At 40.9% G+C, this 18,826-nt stretch overlaps 3 protein-coding genes across 8 annotated transcripts in view; 1 reads left to right on the top strand and 2 right to left on the bottom strand.

Moving 5' to 3' along the window:
* Positions 1–7,200, top strand: part of Pkn (serine/threonine-protein kinase N) — a 50,463-nt gene extending 43,263 nt beyond the window's left edge. For 2 of the 4 annotated variants that reach the window (XM_031972341.2, XM_031972344.2), the window contains 11 exons: positions 2–253; positions 339–489; positions 561–648; positions 725–1,319; positions 2,117–2,284; positions 2,873–3,190; positions 3,283–3,434; positions 3,515–3,734; positions 3,804–3,911; positions 3,996–4,136; positions 4,236–7,200. In XM_031972341.2, the coding sequence (XP_031828201.1) occupies positions 2–253; positions 339–489; positions 561–648; positions 725–1,319; positions 2,117–2,284; positions 2,873–3,190; positions 3,283–3,434; positions 3,515–3,734; positions 3,804–3,911; positions 3,996–4,136; positions 4,236–4,379 (2,337 nt within the window). In that variant the 3' untranslated portion in view covers positions 4,380–7,200. Of the gene's footprint in view, position 1; positions 254–338; positions 490–560; positions 649–724; positions 1,320–2,116; positions 2,285–2,872; positions 3,191–3,282; positions 3,435–3,514; positions 3,735–3,803; positions 3,912–3,995; positions 4,137–4,235 lie in introns of those variants that run through there. The other 2 variants (XM_076369344.1, XM_076369345.1) reach the window with 2 other exon arrangements.
* A 426-nt stretch (positions 7,201–7,626) lies between these two features.
* LOC116425117 (uncharacterized) lies at positions 7,627–8,838 on the bottom strand. Its single transcript, XM_031972350.2, has 5 exons — positions 8,693–8,838; positions 8,479–8,622; positions 8,329–8,410; positions 8,091–8,262; positions 7,627–8,017 (listed from the first exon to the last, which is right to left on the bottom strand). The coding sequence occupies exons 2-5, from the start codon at positions 8,500–8,502 to the stop codon at positions 7,777–7,779; spliced, it is 519 nt and encodes a 172-aa protein (XP_031828210.2). The 5' UTR covers positions 8,503–8,622; positions 8,693–8,838; the 3' UTR covers positions 7,627–7,776.
* A 117-nt stretch (positions 8,839–8,955) lies between these two features.
* LOC143174175 (uncharacterized) overlaps positions 8,956–18,826 on the bottom strand; it is a 273,986-nt gene continuing 264,115 nt past the window's right edge. The window contains exons 2-6 of one of the 3 annotated variants that reach the window (XM_076369598.1): positions 17,926–17,999; positions 17,666–17,758; positions 12,467–12,493; positions 10,935–11,089; positions 8,956–9,939 (exon numbers count right to left, since the gene is read on the bottom strand). In XM_076369598.1, the coding sequence (XP_076225713.1) occupies positions 9,670–9,939; positions 10,935–11,089; positions 12,467–12,493; positions 17,666–17,758; positions 17,926–17,974 (594 nt within the window). In that variant the 5' untranslated portion in view covers positions 17,975–17,999 and the 3' untranslated portion in view covers positions 8,956–9,669. Of the gene's footprint in view, positions 9,940–10,934; positions 11,090–12,466; positions 12,494–14,625; positions 14,764–17,665; positions 17,759–17,925; positions 18,000–18,826 lie in introns of those variants that run through there. The other 2 variants (XM_076369599.1, XM_076369600.1) reach the window with 2 other exon arrangements.

The raw sequence follows: 18,826 nt of genomic DNA, 5'->3' as shown, positions 1-18,826 counted from the left end.
GGCTCAGGCAAGTCTCGCGGAGTCAAGTAGAAAGCTGGACCTATTGAGATTATCCCTTGAACTTAGAAGGCAGGAGCTGCCGCCAGACAGCGGCACCGCCGCTCAGTTGAAGAGAGAATTGGCCAGCGTGCAGTCGGCCAGCCCCGTCCCGGTCACTTACACTTCGTTGCAACCGTTTCGTGGACCTCTGGAGGGCAGAGCCACCGTGCCCGCTTCAGTGTCAAGATGCGCAGCTGTTACTGGCCAGTTAGAGGTGAGAGAGAAGTTTCGATGGAATTTTAGATCGGCTTACCTCTGCGAAGCATCGACGTTTAACAAATACACGGTTGAACTTTTAGGTGAGGCTAATGGGATGCCAGGACTTGGCGGAAGAAGTACCTGGACGTACCAGAAGGGAGCACCCAGCGAGTCCAGACCTGCGCAGCTTCGTCAAGGGAGTCACAGGACGTAGTTCGAGCAAGTCTTACAGCGTGAAGGACGAAACAAGTAGTAAGTGTTTACTTTGTACGTTACACACCCTTGTGATCTGAACTGTGTACCAATGGCTGTGCTTGTTGCAGATGATATTATGGCAGTTATTAAGCTGGACAACCAAACAGTAGCACAAACTAGTTGGCGACCGTGTTCCCAGCAGGCTTGGGATCAAAGGTATATATCCGATGGTTTACTTTGTTCTAGTATTTCATTTGAAATTCATCGGTCATAAAATATGCCGTCTCTTCAGGTTTTCCATTGAACTAGATAAATCAAGAGAGCTCGAGATAGGCATTTATTGGAAAGATTGGAGGTCTCTTTGTGCTGTAAAGTTTCTACGCTTAGAAGAATTCATAGACGACGTGAGACACGGAATGGCCCTCCAGTTGGAACCCCAAGGTCTTCTTTTCGCTGAGATCAAATTCCTGAATCCGATGATTTCGAGAAAGCCTAAGCTGCAACGTCAACGTAAAATCTTCAAGCAACAAGTGAAGAACTTCCCGCGAGCCAATCAGATGAACATCAACGTCGCTACCTGGGGGAGACTCCTGAAACGATCAGCTCCGTCGCTGCACAGTACGAGAAACTCCGAAAGCCCGCCGTCCGGACCGCAACCTTTGCAGCTAGTTTTCGATACGTCATTGGAGGATAAGCCCGAGACGCCTGGAGAATTGCCTGACCCGGACAAGGGAGGGCTGGGAGGAGCAAGACCTCTCGGATTGTCAGCATCGAGCAGTAGTCCTACACTGCCACGTCCTCCAGAACATCCTCCGCCACCTCCACCCACGATCACTAAGAAACCTTCATTGCCAGCTCCACCACCGCCACCAAAACTAGATCAAGAAGTAAGTCATGATAAATACTTGTTAGTTTTATATAGATACTTTTTATTCGCAAGATATTTATCAGTCACTTGAAAAAGATCAGGAATACATATGTATATGTGTATGTATATTTAAATAAGGATGTAGTATATTATGGACCCATTGTTTTATAAAAGTATTTAAAAGTTTTCTAGCATTCTCTGTTACTTGAAAGGTTCAGGGTTTGGTACACTGGTTATGGGTAAAAGACCATGTAGAACACGTATATACAATATATTCAGTTGACGCCGTATACTTTCTAACGTTTGTATATAGTAATATACATTTTTACAAGGCATGTTACGGTATATTATATACTTTCAACTGCGCAAGGTGTATTTACTAGTATTTACAATTTATACATGCTGCTTTAAAAGTGCAATAAATATACCATATGTATACATGAATATATTAGAATGCCAATTTCTAGGATCAAATAGATTATTACATGCTTAAAGCGTACAGATATTAATGTATTTATTATACGTGTATATGTATATTTTTTTATAATTTTTGGTTCCGTTTTATCGCTAGCTTTTTTACGCATAGTTGTTTTCATATAAAGTTCAGCGCCAACGTAATCGAGATCGTTGATTTATGAGAATGTGCAGTACTCCCTCGATAGAATTGCAACAAACTCCCTTCGGTAGTCGAATTTGCTCTTTACGAATACACGTTCGAAATGAATAAAGCGATACTGTTCGAAATTTAAAATGCCACAGTCCAAAGTAGATTGGTAATTAAAGCTAGTTCCCTGAGTTAAGCAAATAGTAATGTAGTTGCAGAGTGCATTAAGGGAGTTTGATTTCCTGCACAACGAGGAAAAGGGGGGGCCTCAGGGCGCAAATTTGAGGCCTCTTGTTACAGAGCCTCGTCCCGTGCTGATTGCACCACCCTCTCCACGCACACCCTCGCCCCAACCTGTCGTCGAGTTTCCTGAAGATGAGGTACATACCTCCTTTACACGCAGCTTTATTGTTCTTCTGATTCTGCTCCTTCTTACTGACACGTTCAAAATAAAAATCGCTTCTTTTTTATTTTATTTCTCGCAGCTCACACTGTCGGATTAACAAATATTATTGCCGAGTTTTGTCATGCTAATATGAAACTTTTGCAGGGGGAGCATGTTATCTATACTTTTGCATGCATCTGTGTCTGTACTCTTGTACAAAAGCTTTTAACGCTGTACTCGTATGTGCTTTATATAACATTACGTTTACTACTTTTGTTTTATGATACTACAGTTTTAGGTGTCTGTTTAACAACTACTAAGAACACTGTTAGATGAAGTATAATTCAATAAGTCCACTAATCAGTCAGACTACAGATCTCGTGTGTTTCATTGAATAATAATAATGTATGCATCGTGTTGAAACGTTAATCTTGGTACCTTTCGTTTTATAATTTATAAAACTGTGTTAACATGACTACAACAGTACTGCCAATTAATAATCTCTAAGTGATTAATCGTTTATGTACTTATATCAGTGTGTAACGTGTAACTCGCTCTAAGATAAATGATTTAATAATTATAGGTCGTGTACGAAATGCCCTCTAAGCCTGCTCAATACAGAGACAGCGCCTATGAATCCAGAAGACATTCACAGCTAACCGGAATGACCATAGACAACTTTAGGCTACTCTCGGTCCTCGGCCGTGGCCATTTTGGAAAAGTGATTCTGTCCCAGTACAGGAACACAGGGGAATATTTCGCGATTAAAGCGCTGAAGAAGGGAGACATTATAGCAAGGGATGAAGTAGAGTCGTTGCTTTCAGAAAAGAGAATATTCGAGGTGGCGAACGCCACGCGTCATCCCTTCCTGGTGAACCTCTTTGCCTGTTTCCAAACAGAGGTACAAATTGCGTCAGTCGCTAGTCAGAACCGTACGCTTTTACAGATGATGATCCGAAACAATCGAGAATAACAGCTTTGTTCTCTGCACAGGCGCACGTGTGTTTTGTTATGGAGTACGCAGCTGGCGGAGATCTCATGATGCATATACATGCGGATGTATTCGGGGAGCCACGAGCAGTCTTTTATTCTGCTTGCGTTGTATTGGGATTGCAATATTTGCATGAGAGTCGAATCATTTACAGGTAGACTCATGCATTTTATAACTAGAAGTAATAGTTTTGAAAAATTATGCAAGATACGAATGTACCTGTTGATCTTTCAGAGATTTGAAACTAGACAATTTATTGTTGGATACAGAGGGATATGTGAAGATTGCAGATTTTGGTTTGTGTAAAGAGGGGATGGGTTATGGGGATAGGACAGGAACTTTCTGCGGTACACCGGAATTCTTGGCGCCCGAGGTTCTTACTGAAACCTCATACACCAGAGCGGTAGATTGGTGGGGTCTCGGTGTATTGATATTTGAAATGCTCGTCGGCGAGGTGAGTTTTATGGAACTGTAATTACACGGTCTGTTGTCCGTTTAAACTACTTCCAATGTATCTCTTCAGTCTCCGTTCCCCGGCGACGACGAGGAAGAAGTATTTGACTCGATTGTGAATGACGAGGTCCGTTATCCACGATTCTTATCTTTGGAAGCGATAGCAATAATGCGGAGGGTAAGTGCACTTTGATTGTATCGTGAATCTCTTTCTCACGGTGAACGATATAGTGTATTATATTTCACATTTGTTTCGCCACAGTTGCTAAGGAAAAATCCTGATAGAAGACTAGGTAGTAGCGAAAGAGACGCCGAAGATGTTAAGAAGCAGGCATTCTTTAGGCACATAGCCTGGGATGATTTACTCTTGAGACGCGTGAAACCGCCGTTTGTTCCAGTAATTGTAAGTATTAGATTTTTATCTAATTCTTCTTCTTCGCGTTGATTCTGGAAGATATATTTGTTCTAATCGGTGGATTACAATTTTTTACTTGCATTCCAGCATTCTGTGGAAGATGTCAGTAATTTTGATGAAGAGTTCACATCGGAAAAACCACACTTAACTCCGCCTAAAGATCCTAGACCACTTAGCGATTTAGAACAAAGTCTATTTAAAGATTTTACGTATATGGCTGACTGGTGCTAGCCATACTGATAATAACAATGTTGTTCGTCTTTTTTGTTAAATTTGATATGCAAATCATTTAGCGTTCTATTATTATTATTATCCTTTCAGAGATCATTTTAGGGGCAATCGAATCGCAATTAATAATACCGATAACTATATGTTTATTTGTTTAATTGTCAGAATAATATGTTCCACACACTTCATAATGTTATGTATTGTACAGATGTTTTATTTTTTAGTGTCATGGTATAAATCGGACATAGAGAATTAAAAAAAAAAGGATTATGTTCTACCGTTGAATCTCAGGTTTTTAATTAATATATGATCTTCAGGCTTTTAACTCATAGTTATACATTTTCAGATTTACATTTATCACGATTACTGATTAGTTTCAATATAAGGGAATAGTTGTAGTCATTTGAAATATTTTAAAATAATGTTCGCAACCGAAAGAAAAGAAACAGAAATTACGCATGTACATACTTTTGTAGCATGTTCATATTTTGATACGAAGCTATTGCTATTTGGTATCTAAATTTGTGAAGATTTCTATTGTAACGTAGTTGAAACCAAAGCGGGCTGAGAGGACGATAGAATGGAGGGGAAAAAAGGAACTTTTAGGCTCTATCGTTCTATCAGCCGCTTCAGTTTCAACTTCTACACTATCATTTTACAAAATGTTTTATCAAGTCTCATAATCATAATTCTAAATACCGACCAATTAATCTGAAATTACTTCTTTTTAAATCCAAGTATTATTTTACAATTTTTCATTGTACACGTATCACTTTTATGTATGATAATTATTTTTCAAGATTTATATTTTCTGTGTATCGTAAAAAGATATTAACTGTATAAACATATTAATATTCATAAAGTGCAGTAAATAAATCAAAATGTAATTATACTTGCTCATGCTCATGTGATAGGGAATTGAATGAAAAAAAAGAAAAGAAGAAATGGCACTATGCGCAACAATATTAATCGGAGTAATTATGGTTATCATTGGACGCTTTCATTGGCATCAGCTATGTGTACCTCCTTATTAACGTAATCGGCAGTTGAAATTTGAATATCTCGCAATTGAATTTTTTTACAATTAACCACGGACAAATTTCTAAAGGTTTGATTCCTATGTAACCTTATTTGTTAATTCTACTCCTTCATTTAGTTACATATTTCCACGTTTCCAGTATGTGATAGAATACTTTTGGTGTTCTAGTGCTACACACATTGTAAATATGTAACCAAACGTCGACTAATAGTAATAATGCATAAGATCCATAAGTACAATAGTTCAGCTTGATATGTTATTACAACATAATATCCACAAGGGTAACACAAGTTCTGTATAGTAGCACATTCTTAGGACTCATACTCACCTTGTAACGTCTTTGCCGTGCTACGAATAAAATTTTAAGTCTGCGGTCACGATCCTTATGAGTACTCTCGCCGGGGACTCATATTGGAGGCGAGTACACATTTTTTTGTGGAGCTGCGGCACGCTATACCTCTCATGATAAACATCACTGCGATTTCCTTACATGTTTGTTCTTTGTACTCTGGTTTTGTGGACTATTACAATTACCTTGTACAATCATCACGCATACGCGTTGCATCTCAGTTATTGAAAGAATTTTGTATTAATATTAATCTTTTAAAATTCTTGTCTTTTACACCCTACGAATTTATTTAATATAGCAACACTATATTATACAAACATTTTCTGAAAATATCACTAGTAATACATAATACAGTAATTCATACTACACTCTTGGAATTCGTCACATCTCTATTTACTATCATAAACGGTTCATCAAACTAATTTTTTCTACCACATTTTACACGCATAACTTTTAAAAATCTGATGCAATAGGTGGTCTAGAAATTCTGCATGAAAGAATTTTTTTTAATGAAACCCATTGAAGATGATACATAATTAATTATTACATAAATTCTACCTACATTTCAATGAAAATGATTCGCCGGAATAATTTGTGAAAAAGAATAAGCAATTTACAAATTACAATGCTCTGTGATACTAACGTAAAAGGGTTTCATTTAAAATAATTCTTACAGCATAAATCTCTGGACACTTGAATTGAAAAACATATTCATCTTTGTTTAGAAAAAAAAACGACTGTATTTAATATCACGAAACAGAAAGCCGTTTGTATCACTTGTGATAGTTTCGAGGACATCTCGAATTCTAGTTGCCTTAACGCATTAATAAATCATTGACCGTTTGGTAACTATTTTCTACCGAGACCATGTAAATTGAAGTGGAAACCTACTTATGCAGAGGTGCTCATATAACACATTATTTATAATGTGCCTATTTTATACAATTCTCATATATAGGTTCTACAATTTAGCTGAGTAATTATAGTATAACTTTAGTTATAATGTACAAGGACGTTAAAATTTGTGTAACGACGTCTTCTTATGTCATGGACAAGAAAATATGTAACATCGAGATTCTTGATAAACATTCTACTGGGAGGTTCATAATAAATTTTTAAAAACATTTATTTTTATAGTCCATAGATAATGAGTTACATTATTTCTACATGTCTAACTGCCAAAAAAAACAGACTTTTATAAAAACGAAGCATTCTGTAGAGAAGAATATTTTCTTGTCAATCTATTAATTGTATACTATATTACACCTAAAACGTATGTATACATTTATGAGTAAAAGAAGATAATGTATTAATATTGACATCACATAGATACATAAGTACTTTTACAAAAATGAAATTCTCCATGTATACTGCAACTATACAAGTTGAAATAATGTTCTAAAAATGATACTTGAAAAATGTATATATAATACAAATGTCGTACATTTTTTTGTAGATAGATCTATTTTTAACACTCAAAGTAGAAACCTTGTTAGAATATACTTTCGTTACTTATTTTTATAAATATATATATACATATATACATATGTAGGTAATAATGTAGAATTAAGAAGTTCTAATCTTAGGTAAATTGTTCACTGTATTTATCTTTATCTAATAGTAATGAAACAGCATGTGCCTCGTAGAGTTTATTAAACCATGTGAACAGTTAGAATGCCTAGATGAAGAATACCTACATAATATCCTTAAGAAATAATTTATTTAACATGTACATTTGCAGTGGCAGCTTAATACATATCACTCTATCTAGTTAAGTAACTTTTGGCAGTACTTCCCAAGTTTACAATATTTCAAATATATAAGCAATACTTACATTCAATAATAAATATCTAAAAGCAATGTACAATTACCTAGTGTTCAATCCTTCCTACTCATTTCAGAAGTTTAATCGCATAAGTAAAGGGATACTATATTTTGCTGTTAATTAATAATTTAATAATGACTTTTTTATATATAAAATAATATAGTACTTGTTGGGATTATTTAAATTTTTATTCATCTATCTTGCATACATCGGTATCCGTATCTTTATTAATATTATCCGAGTTTAAAGATTTTGCTAATTCATATAAATTTGAAGTATTCTTTCTAATTTCCTTTTCCAACTCTAATTTTTTCTCTTCTTTCTCTTTCATGAGTTTAGTTGTTTCTGGGGACATAGGTTTTACTAAACCTCTACTTACTTTATAGATAATACTGGTACTATCCGGTGACTTAAAAACAAATGTGACCCTGTTGCAAAACAAGTATACAATTCACATACATATCATAATATATAATATATGTATATCATTCTTGTATTTACTTATCAGTTTTCAAGCCTTCTTGGATGTCTTCTATTTTACTTAGAGATATGCTGCACAATGTTGACCATGGTACATAGATTTCTGTTTCAGAATTTCTTTTCCTCTTAACTTCCAAATATAATAGATCTAAGCTTTCATTGTATTTGTAATTAACATCCCAATATTGCCTTGCTTAAAAGTAACAAAACTCATCAATATTCAACATTATCAGTCGATTCGATATAGTGTTTTAATTACCTTCGCACAGTTCAATGTAAACATACATTGTAGTACTTATTTTCACAGGATCCGTGCATCCTAATTTCCCAATATGATAGAACTAAAACAATTCATTACTTTCTAAAAGATTCATATTTCACACATATATAAATAAACAACAATACTTACGCTGGGATGACATATTTCATACATTTTCAATGACAATATAGTCTAGTGTGACTGGAAAAATATATACAACTTGATGACAGTTGTTGAAATCTCTTCAGTTAGGTTAAGTTACATACTCTGAAAGATTTCAGAAAGTTCGAAGGCCTGAAATCGTCAAAAGAAATTATTACTTTCACACTTCCATTCATAAATTCTCAATTCTTTTTATCCGTACCTTTAACATAAATAATAGACGTCTTCAAATCGCACTATACCCAATATTTATATGTATCATAAGTTCACAATTTCTCCATTCGGAACAATCACATCGCGACATCTATCCGAAAGTTGGTGAACCTTCTCAGACTTCAACAAGTTTCCATGATTCGCGCACAGATGGCGCTTAACACTAGTTATTGAAATCCCGACACTACCATTTTTAAAAGGTCAAACGGTGCGCCTATTAGTATAATTAACCAATCACTCATTCTTACTTAATACGATCATGTACATACTTTATTAGAAAAAAACTCTACATCGAAAAAGTTAATATATCCATCAGTAACATGATAAATACCACAGACAAAATTGCTCTTTAATTATACTCGTGTTTCTACGCTGCGCGCACATAGCGAGATATATCTTACAAAATAATTGTGCACAGTACACCCTGTATAGAAAAGTCGCAATCTCATTATTAAGCGAACGAGGCAGGACGCGTTTGGACGCCTCGAGGAAAGTGACACCGATAAACGTAAACCGTTGCGTCGGGCTGTTAAATAAGGCACTGACAAAAGCTACAGTGACAGCAACGTAGAAAAATATCGTTCCTTTGAGAATCTGGCGACGGGAAAGTATTGTGCGAACTTCGTTCAAAATTAATAATTCCGAAAGCTCCGTTATCCTGGTCGATCTATCCACAAGTAGACGAATCTGCCCCAAGAAACTGCGTATTTCCCTTCAAACTTCCTTCCGCTAGCGAACACTGCGTTCAACACTCGCTCCAACGTGATTTTCCAGTGAGCCTCCCATAAATAAATCGCATCGATGAATAAATTAAAATATCTTCCTCTCGTTTCGATGATTCGCCGACGAATGCGAACGACTCGAAGCGTCCCGATAGCGGAAGGAGATTGAACGGGGGTTGAACACCCCCGCACACCCTGACTGAATAAAGCCTCTGAGCTGTCGACGACGGAATAAATAATTTCTTCACAACTGCGCCGATCCTCGCCACGTGGAGTCGAAGCCGCACGCGGTGTCCGAGTCGGAGTCGTTGTTCTGCTGCGATCTGCTCGTGGTGACGACTGTGGTGGAGGTTGGCCGCCGGTGTTGGCTTGATCGGGACACTTTGCCCTGCAGCAACGGAGTGTTGGGTTGGCTGGCCGCGTGGTCCCGCGACGATCCGAAATCCTGCGCCCTGCGGCTCCTCCTCTTCTTGATAGGCGCGTACTTCGGGGGTGGCATCATCTTCTGGTCCAACTTTGGCAGAAGAAGGTTGTCTTAGATTTACGGATAAAAACCCTTGCAACCCCTGGACAGTAAGACGATAGACGCAACGCGAATGGGAGAGATGAAGTCCGTAGAATGGACCTTCGAACGCAATCGATGAACCGAACCTGGGCAAGTATAAAAATCTACTATACCACTTCAGTCTACACGATCGCGTACGAATTTAACCAGTTATCTGTGGCGAGTATACACGTCATCGTAAAGCTTGACATGACAATTCTTTCAGCGATGAGTTCTTTATTTTCTCACGCAAACATGTAACTCTGCTTCGCTTTGATCTTACATTAACCCTTTGCGGTCCGAAGTGCTCTTGGTTTCTCGCTTTGAGGTTCACGTCGACGTTCATTCAATTACAGCTTAATATGACGCTATATTTATTTATTCCAGAATATTTGGGAGTCACTGAAATGTTACCTATAATGGTACAGTTGTGATACTACAAATGAATGTAGAAAAAATCGTTAAAACAGATAGAGTCTGACATAGGACTGCAAAGGGTTAAAATATACTCTACATTCGTCCTGCGTTCGAAGAGTGCACGCTCTATCTTCCGATTTTACTGGGCGCGGGACGAGAGGTTTTTCCAAGTAAATTCCACAGTTAGCTGGTTAACCAAAGCAGAAGACCTTACAGAGACCTCTGCCACTGCGGCATCCCGCAGGATTCCAGCGGCCGTGATCGAACGCAATTTCCTACCGATCTAAGGTAATGATTTTCGATTAAGAGCATGCGACGAGGTCGCAGGTATCCGCTGCCTCCTGCCCGTCAGAGGAGGACGGCCCGGGCACCGGTAATTTCCCCGTGTGCTCCGGCGACGAGAGGAAAGTCGCGCGTTAATATTAAAAACGAGTTCGCGTATTCGTCGCATAATCATCGGAGCCGGGCGTCCAGGGGTTGAATAATTATAGAGGGTCAACGGCGGGAGTGTATCGGTGGCAATTTCGCCGGCGAACGGTCCCGTCTACCTGCACATTATCCGCGGAGCCCCAGCTCTTGTGTATCTTCTCGTGGTTGCTGCTGGCGCTGCTAGTTGCCACACCCAGGAACTGGCTGAACGCTTCCGTCGTGCGTTTCACGCGTTCGTTCAGCGAGCCAATACGCAGGAAACCAAGATCTTTCTCTGCGTGGTCAACCAATCATCGTGTTAACTGTACGTTGCAGACTCGCCGCCCGCGGGCACCTTATTCACGCGCGCCTCCTCGACCATTCCCTATCCGATCATCCTTGACGAGGAGCACCGATTTCCGGTGACCGCGCGCACCTCCGTCTCCCAAACTTTTCGTACTAGCTTGCTATTAACGCGTTCACGCGAATGCTGCGTAACCGAGCTTGCTATGCGCAGATGACGGCTGTGGTGTATATTCTTAGTATCAGAACTACATAGTAATTTCATTCTGAAAGTATGTAATCTTGATCGAACGAATCAACTAACTGGGAAACAGAACTTTTGTTCATCACTGATTTCAGAGAGCGTCAACGTGTTGATAGCATTGATTGAGAATTTCGAGCGTTGTCTACGTAGTACTTATCGTGTAGCAAAGATATTAGCGATGTGTAGTTATTAAGAAGATGAATTTACAGTTTGGGAGACACTTCTAGAACAGCGACGATAATCTTTAAAACCAAAGTTTTTATGTAACTACATGATCCGTTTGGTTCAAGAACTGTTCTCGTCTAGGAGCTAGTTTTGTAACATCGTCGTATGTAATTGGTTGCTCGTCGTTGCTCTAGAATACAAGAGAGCAACGCCGATCGCCGAGAATCCTTGCTCTCCGAGGGTTTCGTTTGCTCGTTAGATTGTAGGAGAATGTTCGCATGCGTTTAGTTTTTGGAGACCGGAGGTGAAAGAGGGAAGTGAGAGTTTTGGAAGCTGTTAGGCTGGGACCGACGTTTGCATCGACAAGGTGAGAGTTAGACCTGGGTTGCGTTAGATTTAAACTGGATTTACGTTAGACTGCGACAGATTCGAGCTGAAGTTATGTTAGGTCGAGACAGATCCAGATTAGAGTAGATCGCTCGTACTGTGTAACAGAAGAGGACAGGGGAAGTTACAAGAAACAGGACGAGGCCGAAGATTCCGTAGAGCATAGAATCCTGAACAATCGTCTAAGGTAATTCTAATAACTGGAATAGAATCGAACGAAAGTAACGAGAGAATGAATCTACGATCATCATCGTCCGAATTGGAGAACATTTCTATTCCATTCCAATTGTTTCGAATATCCTCGCATCGCGAATCGGTAAGAAGTCCCGTAGAGATAAACGAGCGTTCGATCGTTCTAAGTCAATCGAACCGTTCGTTTACCCCGATCTCCTCCGATTCTCGAGTCGCGCGCGTTTCAAGCGAGAAACCGCGGGAATCTCTGGATTTCCAGCGGCGAAGGTCTTTAAAACTAGAACCAATTTGCCGATCATGCACTAAACGTGTAAATATATATGTATATATATATATAGCTCCAGTGTAGTTAGCGAACGCTTCATGCGGATTACTTCTTACCTGCATGCTTTTTCCTTGCTTTTATTTCTGAAATAAAATAGAAAATCATTTGTAACTGTCTCGCTGGAGCCGCAGCGCGCGGGCGTCGCAGGAGATAACCGTAAGAGTCGCTCGGATTTGTCAGGGATAAGATGAAAACGTGATTAGTTCTCCTGGTTAGAGAGTATTACGTTGTTAGAGCGACGGCCGTCGTATTCTATCGCGAACCGTCGCTTTCGGTTAATGACAGATAAGAAGAGTTTCCAGCGGTCGATGCTGAGTAACGGCACGAATACCGTCATCGAATCGACGACGACGATGCAGATCAGTTGACTCGACGGAGCAAGCGGAACCGACGGTTGGCGAATAATCCGTGAGGCTACTCAGCATACACCGGTCGCGTCCTTTCGACGTTGAATTCGCCGTTGCGGACGAGTTGCACAAAGACAGGGGGAGTACGATCGAGATTGTTAATCTGGTTAAAGAGACAGTCGTTTGTTATCCGTGTCAAGGCGATCGCGCGGGAGATCACCGTGGGTCCCGCGAATCTTCGGCGAGATTGCTCGAGAAGAGTGCGACGTGGCGAGGAGTTCAAGTCAGTCCGTTTTAAGTGGATACATTATATAGAGCGTGTGTTCGGATGTGTTAATTAGATTTCGAGAACGAGCCCGTTCTTCGAGTCACGGCGGACAGTCGGGGATCGGGGGAACTGGTCGGTGCAGATTATGCGTTTCTCATGCTCACGTGTACATGCTTTATTATCGTGTAACAATAATAACAGAGAACACTAATAATTATTATTCAACGGCGATGCGAAGCGTCTCGATCCTTATTCTTCGTAATCGTTCGTAACGAGTAAGTAGCTCGTTCGGTAGTTCACTCGAACTACGGACGAGCTAAAATAGGTTCGGTGAAGTAGCATCGTGATCGATTTAGTTGATTGCAATTAAAAACGTTCGCTCGCATCGCCGGAAAAAGGGTTAAGTCACATCTTCTACGGTGCCAGGGAGCTAAAGTCTCTAGGTACTACTGCCACTTCGAGTCCGTGAAATTTCGTCAGATCGTTTATTCGAGATTTTCGAGCACTCGTGTGTCTCATAGCCGTGTTCCAATTGTCACGATAGACAGGTGAGCGTTGCAGGAATAGCGGTTACTCGGTTTTCGTTCAAATTCTTTTCTCCGTTCGCGATCAAGCAAGGAACACGCATATGTAGCTGAACATCTTTTTTTACCCGCGGTTACAAGTACTCTGACGCGCGTCCGTAAGCATTCGCAATGCTGACAACATTAGATTCGACACAGTGGAGAACGTCACAAGAGCACCGGTTCGTTAAGAAGTCGATCAAGCGGAGATCACAAGTACAAGACGTACACAATTCCTTCGGAACATCGGGAATGAACGGGTCCACGTGCGCGTGAATAAATAAACGCGTTGAATAAATAAACGTTGTTGCATACGGAACGGCAGATTTTACGAACTTCGAAAATCATACGCGACGGAAGATGTACAACGGACTAATGTTAATTCTAAATTATAACAGGAACGAGGACGTCCATCTAAGTCTACGTTAAACTTAATGAAAAGCAAAATTGAACTCCACTCTCGTTAAAGGCTCGTGGACAGTTCCACGAGTTATAAACACTTACTAAATCTACTAAATTCGAACTGGACATCAACGAATTCCCTTCGAAATTCTATCTCGTGTATCAACTAAGAACATACTCGAGTTCAGGAGTCTATTCTCGTTAGTTATTTAAACAATAATGTAACCCGAATAGAAACGAACAATCTAAAATCTAATATATAATATTCCAACGATCGTTTAGAGACTCTCTGTGCCGCGAAAAAAAAAAACAGAACGATATCCTCGAGCGTCGGGACTCCGCTGAAAAATCCGCCATGTTGCGTGCAACAACCGGCCGACAAGATGGCGCCGCCGTACTGGCGCGCGCGTCGTATCAACGAACGCGAGGATGGACCCGCGGATTCTCCAGAGAATACTCACGTCAGCGTCGACGAAAGTGACAGTCATACGTTACGTTTTAAGGTGCGGCTACTTTAATCTTGCGACACAAGCGCTTTACTACTTTAGCAGAGGTGTGCTTCTGAACTTGCCTGTGCGTAGCGGCAGCAGTAATCCCTACAACAGAAGAATACTTCCAGAGGCCCCGATACTCACCAGATAGAACAGAAGAGGACAGAGGGGAGAGAGAGAGAGAACCGTTTATCCGCATCACCACCCGCAACCATTATTCATCCTCACTAACGTCAACCGTACGTGTGCGTCGTTTCGCACGTTGGACACCTTGATCGCTACCTATCGGGGAAGACCAACCCGGCCGGTTCATGCTGGTGCGCATTCACAGGATCTAGTGACGGAAGATCAAGCGGGTTGCGATTTCCGCGTGCAATGCGCGGCTCAACTATCGGGACGAGCGTCTGAAAGATGCTGAGGCTGAGAGAAAGCTCTGGACAGTGAGATGGGATCGCTGCTTTCGTTACAGATACCGAACGCTAGAAAGAGAATCGACGCTGAGTTCACGGAATGCAATTGGACGTGCACCGAATGTTGCTTACATTCTTTCAAACTTTCTCGTCGATTTTCAAACCTTTGACCTTTTAGCTACTGTACGCCACTATGGCTTTCGTGTGTGTCTTTTTGAACAGTACGAAATTATAGCAGTATCATTGTTGTCTTTGTCGATAGTTGTGCACATTATAGTCTAATCTATAGTCTAATCAGTCTCAAATCGCGGTGATTACATTTATGATACGCAAACGCACAGTAGCTAAAAGTTTAACGTTTAAGGTCTAAACGAACGAACATCTTCTAAGTGTAATAGAATAAACAGTAAACATCCGTAAACCCATTGTCAACGAAGAAAAAAGCAAACGATAAGAGACTGCAGTTCCTTGTCCTGTTTGCAGCAGTTTTTTCACTGGTTTCCCGAAACGACGCGGAGACGTGATCGGCCAACAGAAGTTCCGCGCGGGGAAGGATGAAAACGCGTCGCTGGTAAAATGCATTGGGTTTACGAGCGCGCAACGATCGCGACTCGATTGGTACGTTACGAGAAGGACTTGAATAGCTGATGTGGAGCAGTCGTAAACGGCTCGCGGGCCTGATAGAAAAATCGGGAAAATAGGAAACGGCCGGCGGGAAGGGGAATTCGTCGAGACGAGTGGCCGGAACACATGCGCGCGACCAAGAGAAAGCCGATAGCGAAAATAAGCAAAGAAGACGGAGGCCGAGCCAGAGCCAAGCGAGCGCATGAAAGCGGTGCAAACTGCGGTGTGTACCTGGGATCGTAACTTATAATTGCTTTATCGTGCCGATTGAGTATCGATTGTACCCGACCGACCGATCGACCGACCGATCGGCTTCTATTCCGGTCTAATTTATCGTATCGATTGTCGTGTACCCTTTTTCTCCCTCGATATCGGATCGAACGGGAGTGTCTTCGTTTTATTTCCCTTTGCGCGACGACTTGAAGACATAATCGCGGCACCGGCGGTTTCGCAGGGTTATCTTCCGATAGGGAATCATTTCTTTTCAGTCTGATGCGTGCACGTATTGGGTTGTAACATATAACATGTGATTTTGGGTGAAGATTTTCAAGATGATTCGACAAATATAGATACTAGTTCATTCGAATTCAAAGTAAATATTCCTCTGTAATCAATTATTCTTAATAGGAAATATAGGCATATGTTTAGAATTTCTCTTTTTCCAATAAATTATTAATAACGTAGCCGTATCGATCAGAGCTGAGAAAGAAACCATAAACCAAGGGGTTAAGTTCTGTTTTAACAAGAAACTAGAATCTTTGGAAGGTTTTATGTCTAACTTATGGCCTATATATCGTACTCTTCGAGCGAAACTATTCTTCAAATCATTCCGGATATCTCGTATCTACGAGACATCGATAATTGCGAAATAGGAGAAGTGAAACTAGTGGATTTCGATCGGTAGTTCCGGTGTGTAAGTATGCAAACGACGCGTGTTTAACGTTGCAGCGAGAATTACTTCGGAAAAACGTTTGTCTCTGTTGCGATCCTCGGCGACGAAGGGGTTCTGAAAGTGTAAATAATATCTGTCGGTGAAATACGAGGCAACGACACGGGGATTCCTGTTTCGTTTTACGAGAGCACGCCGGGAACAGACTTTCCCCACGGGCTCGAATGTTCGCCTCTTAACGTTACACAACTATAATCGCGAACGTTCGGCGACAATGGTATTGTTCGAGCGTTTAAATGCAGGTTTTTCTCAGGCCCGAGATTTATGCGAAAATTAATGGAACGACGCGATCGCACGGCCGATAACCGGGAGACAATGATTCCTCTCTTCTGCGACCCCTTGCCCCGCGGAGGGCCGGCGAAATTAGAAATACAACGAGCGGCCTGTAATTCCGCAATTTGACGATCGAATTCTGCGAACAACGCGACGTTCTCGCGACGCTTATTTACAGCTCCTTCCTAACGTTGATGTCCTATCATCGATCGTGTGTCTTGATTAGCGATGGGGCCGAGTGCATCGACAATCAGTAGCTTTGGAAGTCGATGGTTCGCGTCGCGAGTGTTTATGCAACTCGAGAATCCCTTAACCCTCTGTGGGCCGAATTTTTGTTCACGATTGTAACAAAATCTATAGAGTACAAAATTAATAAATATCCACGTATGATTACGAATTAACAATGTATTCAATAGTTTCCATAACATCATCGAACGAACACATTTCGTAACTTTCAAGTTTCAAGTGAGCGTATAAAAGTTGCAGTCAATCGATTACCTCATTTTATTCACCACTGTGAATGCAAAATGAAATCAATCAACAAGATGCCAATATACCGATATGTGACTTCAAAGTTACATGGGCCAACAGAGGGTTAATTTTCAAGTATCCCTTAGGGAAAAGCTTGATTTGGTTCGATTGCTCGAGAAAGTGTTCGGAATGCATAAACATTCGCGTCCGAACCGACTGGATAATTAATCATAGATTAAGTTCCTGATCTTAGAGTAAAAACACATGATTTCCATAGAATATGTGAAGCAAGGTGAGATAGATCCGATAAAATCGGTACTCGGTCCCGCAGCTAGCTTCGATTGTAATACGATTTATCGATTACCTACAAAGCTAATAGCGTGATTGATTGATTACTCCAAGATTACAAGACCGAAGTTGTGTAGTTGAGCGATGGGGAATGATATGGTGTACTTACTGCGGAAGGTGTCCTGACTGACAGCGGCCTCCTGTGAGACCAAGTACTGTCTCGCTTTCTTTCCACTGTAGTCACGAATTTCTTGATTCGCACCTAGATGTTTAACAGAAAATCATATTCAATTCGACCGCGTTCACCTAGCAATTTTCCTGTGGCAGGAGGTCACTTTCTCCTCGAATATCCAGTTGTGTGTGTGTGTGTGTATCATTGCCCGCGATTCATCGGCGGGCACTTAACTTTCGACTGCGCTCTCAACTCACCGTATACTTGGACTAGGAGATTGAAGATGTTCTCGTGGTCGAATTGCATCGCTATGTGCAGCGGCGTGTATCCCTGCAACATTTATTTCCTTGTATTATTCCTTCCACTCGTTTACCCATTAATCCATGCTTTATATTCTCGTAATTACATCTCGTTATTGTATTACGTGTTCACCGTATTGACGCATTAACTTTTCTGTGTACCAAACGGTTGAAGCCCGTATACTAAATAAATAAATTAACCCTTTGCACTCGAAAGGTGACTCTCACTTGATTTGACACAGTGAAACTATAGAATGTGATATCTAATGTTAAACTTTGTATAATGCCTCGACACGTGCAAAGGGTTAACAACGAATATACTAGTAACAATGAGAAAGTGTCCGATCTGTGATCAATCTTATCGGCAACGTTGTCTAAACGACACGTTCAGCGATCAATTGCCCCTTTCCAGAAAGCGACGTCTCAATGGAAAAAGCTGCAGATTTGCATAAACATCCAGAGTCTAATTATTACTAATCATAGATCACAATTCGCTCGTTCGCTCGCCGGCTCTCCCATGGGACCAGGATATCGCGCAACAATAACGCACCCGACGGTAACACGGGGGAACCCTCGATGCAGCGAGCAAGAAAGGGGCCCACTCGCGAATAAATCTCGCGATCGGCGCGTTATCGCGGCCCCGCTCGCTTCTTCTTTCCTCTTTCTTCTCGGGGAAAGAGGCTCGCGGAAAGGAACGGCAACCAGAGCAAGCGAAAAGGAAGAAAAACCGGCGGCGGAGAGGCCCCCATGGGGACAATGAGGAATTAATGGCGTCCCATTATGAATATCACTCGGAGCGTGCGAATTCGCGTTTCCGCGACAACAATATTATCGCCGGGGGACCGAGTGTGTGCGTGCA

This window comes from Nomia melanderi, chromosome 7 (genome assembly GCF_051020985.1).
Source record: "Nomia melanderi isolate GNS246 chromosome 7, iyNomMela1, whole genome shotgun sequence".
Classification (NCBI taxonomy): Eukaryota; Metazoa; Arthropoda; class Insecta; order Hymenoptera; family Halictidae; genus Nomia; species Nomia melanderi.
Note: the sequence above shows the minus strand (reverse complement) of the source record. Positions and strands in the feature narration are given on the sequence as shown.

Bases quoted from the DNA above. Each gene is read 5' to 3' on its own strand.
- LOC116425117 (XM_031972350.2), bottom strand. From the start codon at position 8,502: ATGTATGAAATATGTCATCCCAGC. The intron at 8,411-8,478 runs GTAAGTATTGTT...GAATTGTTTTAG, and splicing joins ATGAAATATGTCATCCCAGC to TTCTATCATATTGGGAAATT. The intron at 8,263-8,328 runs GTAATTAAAACA...GTTACTTTTAAG, and splicing joins TTACATTGAACTGTGCGAAG to CAAGGCAATATTGGGATGTT.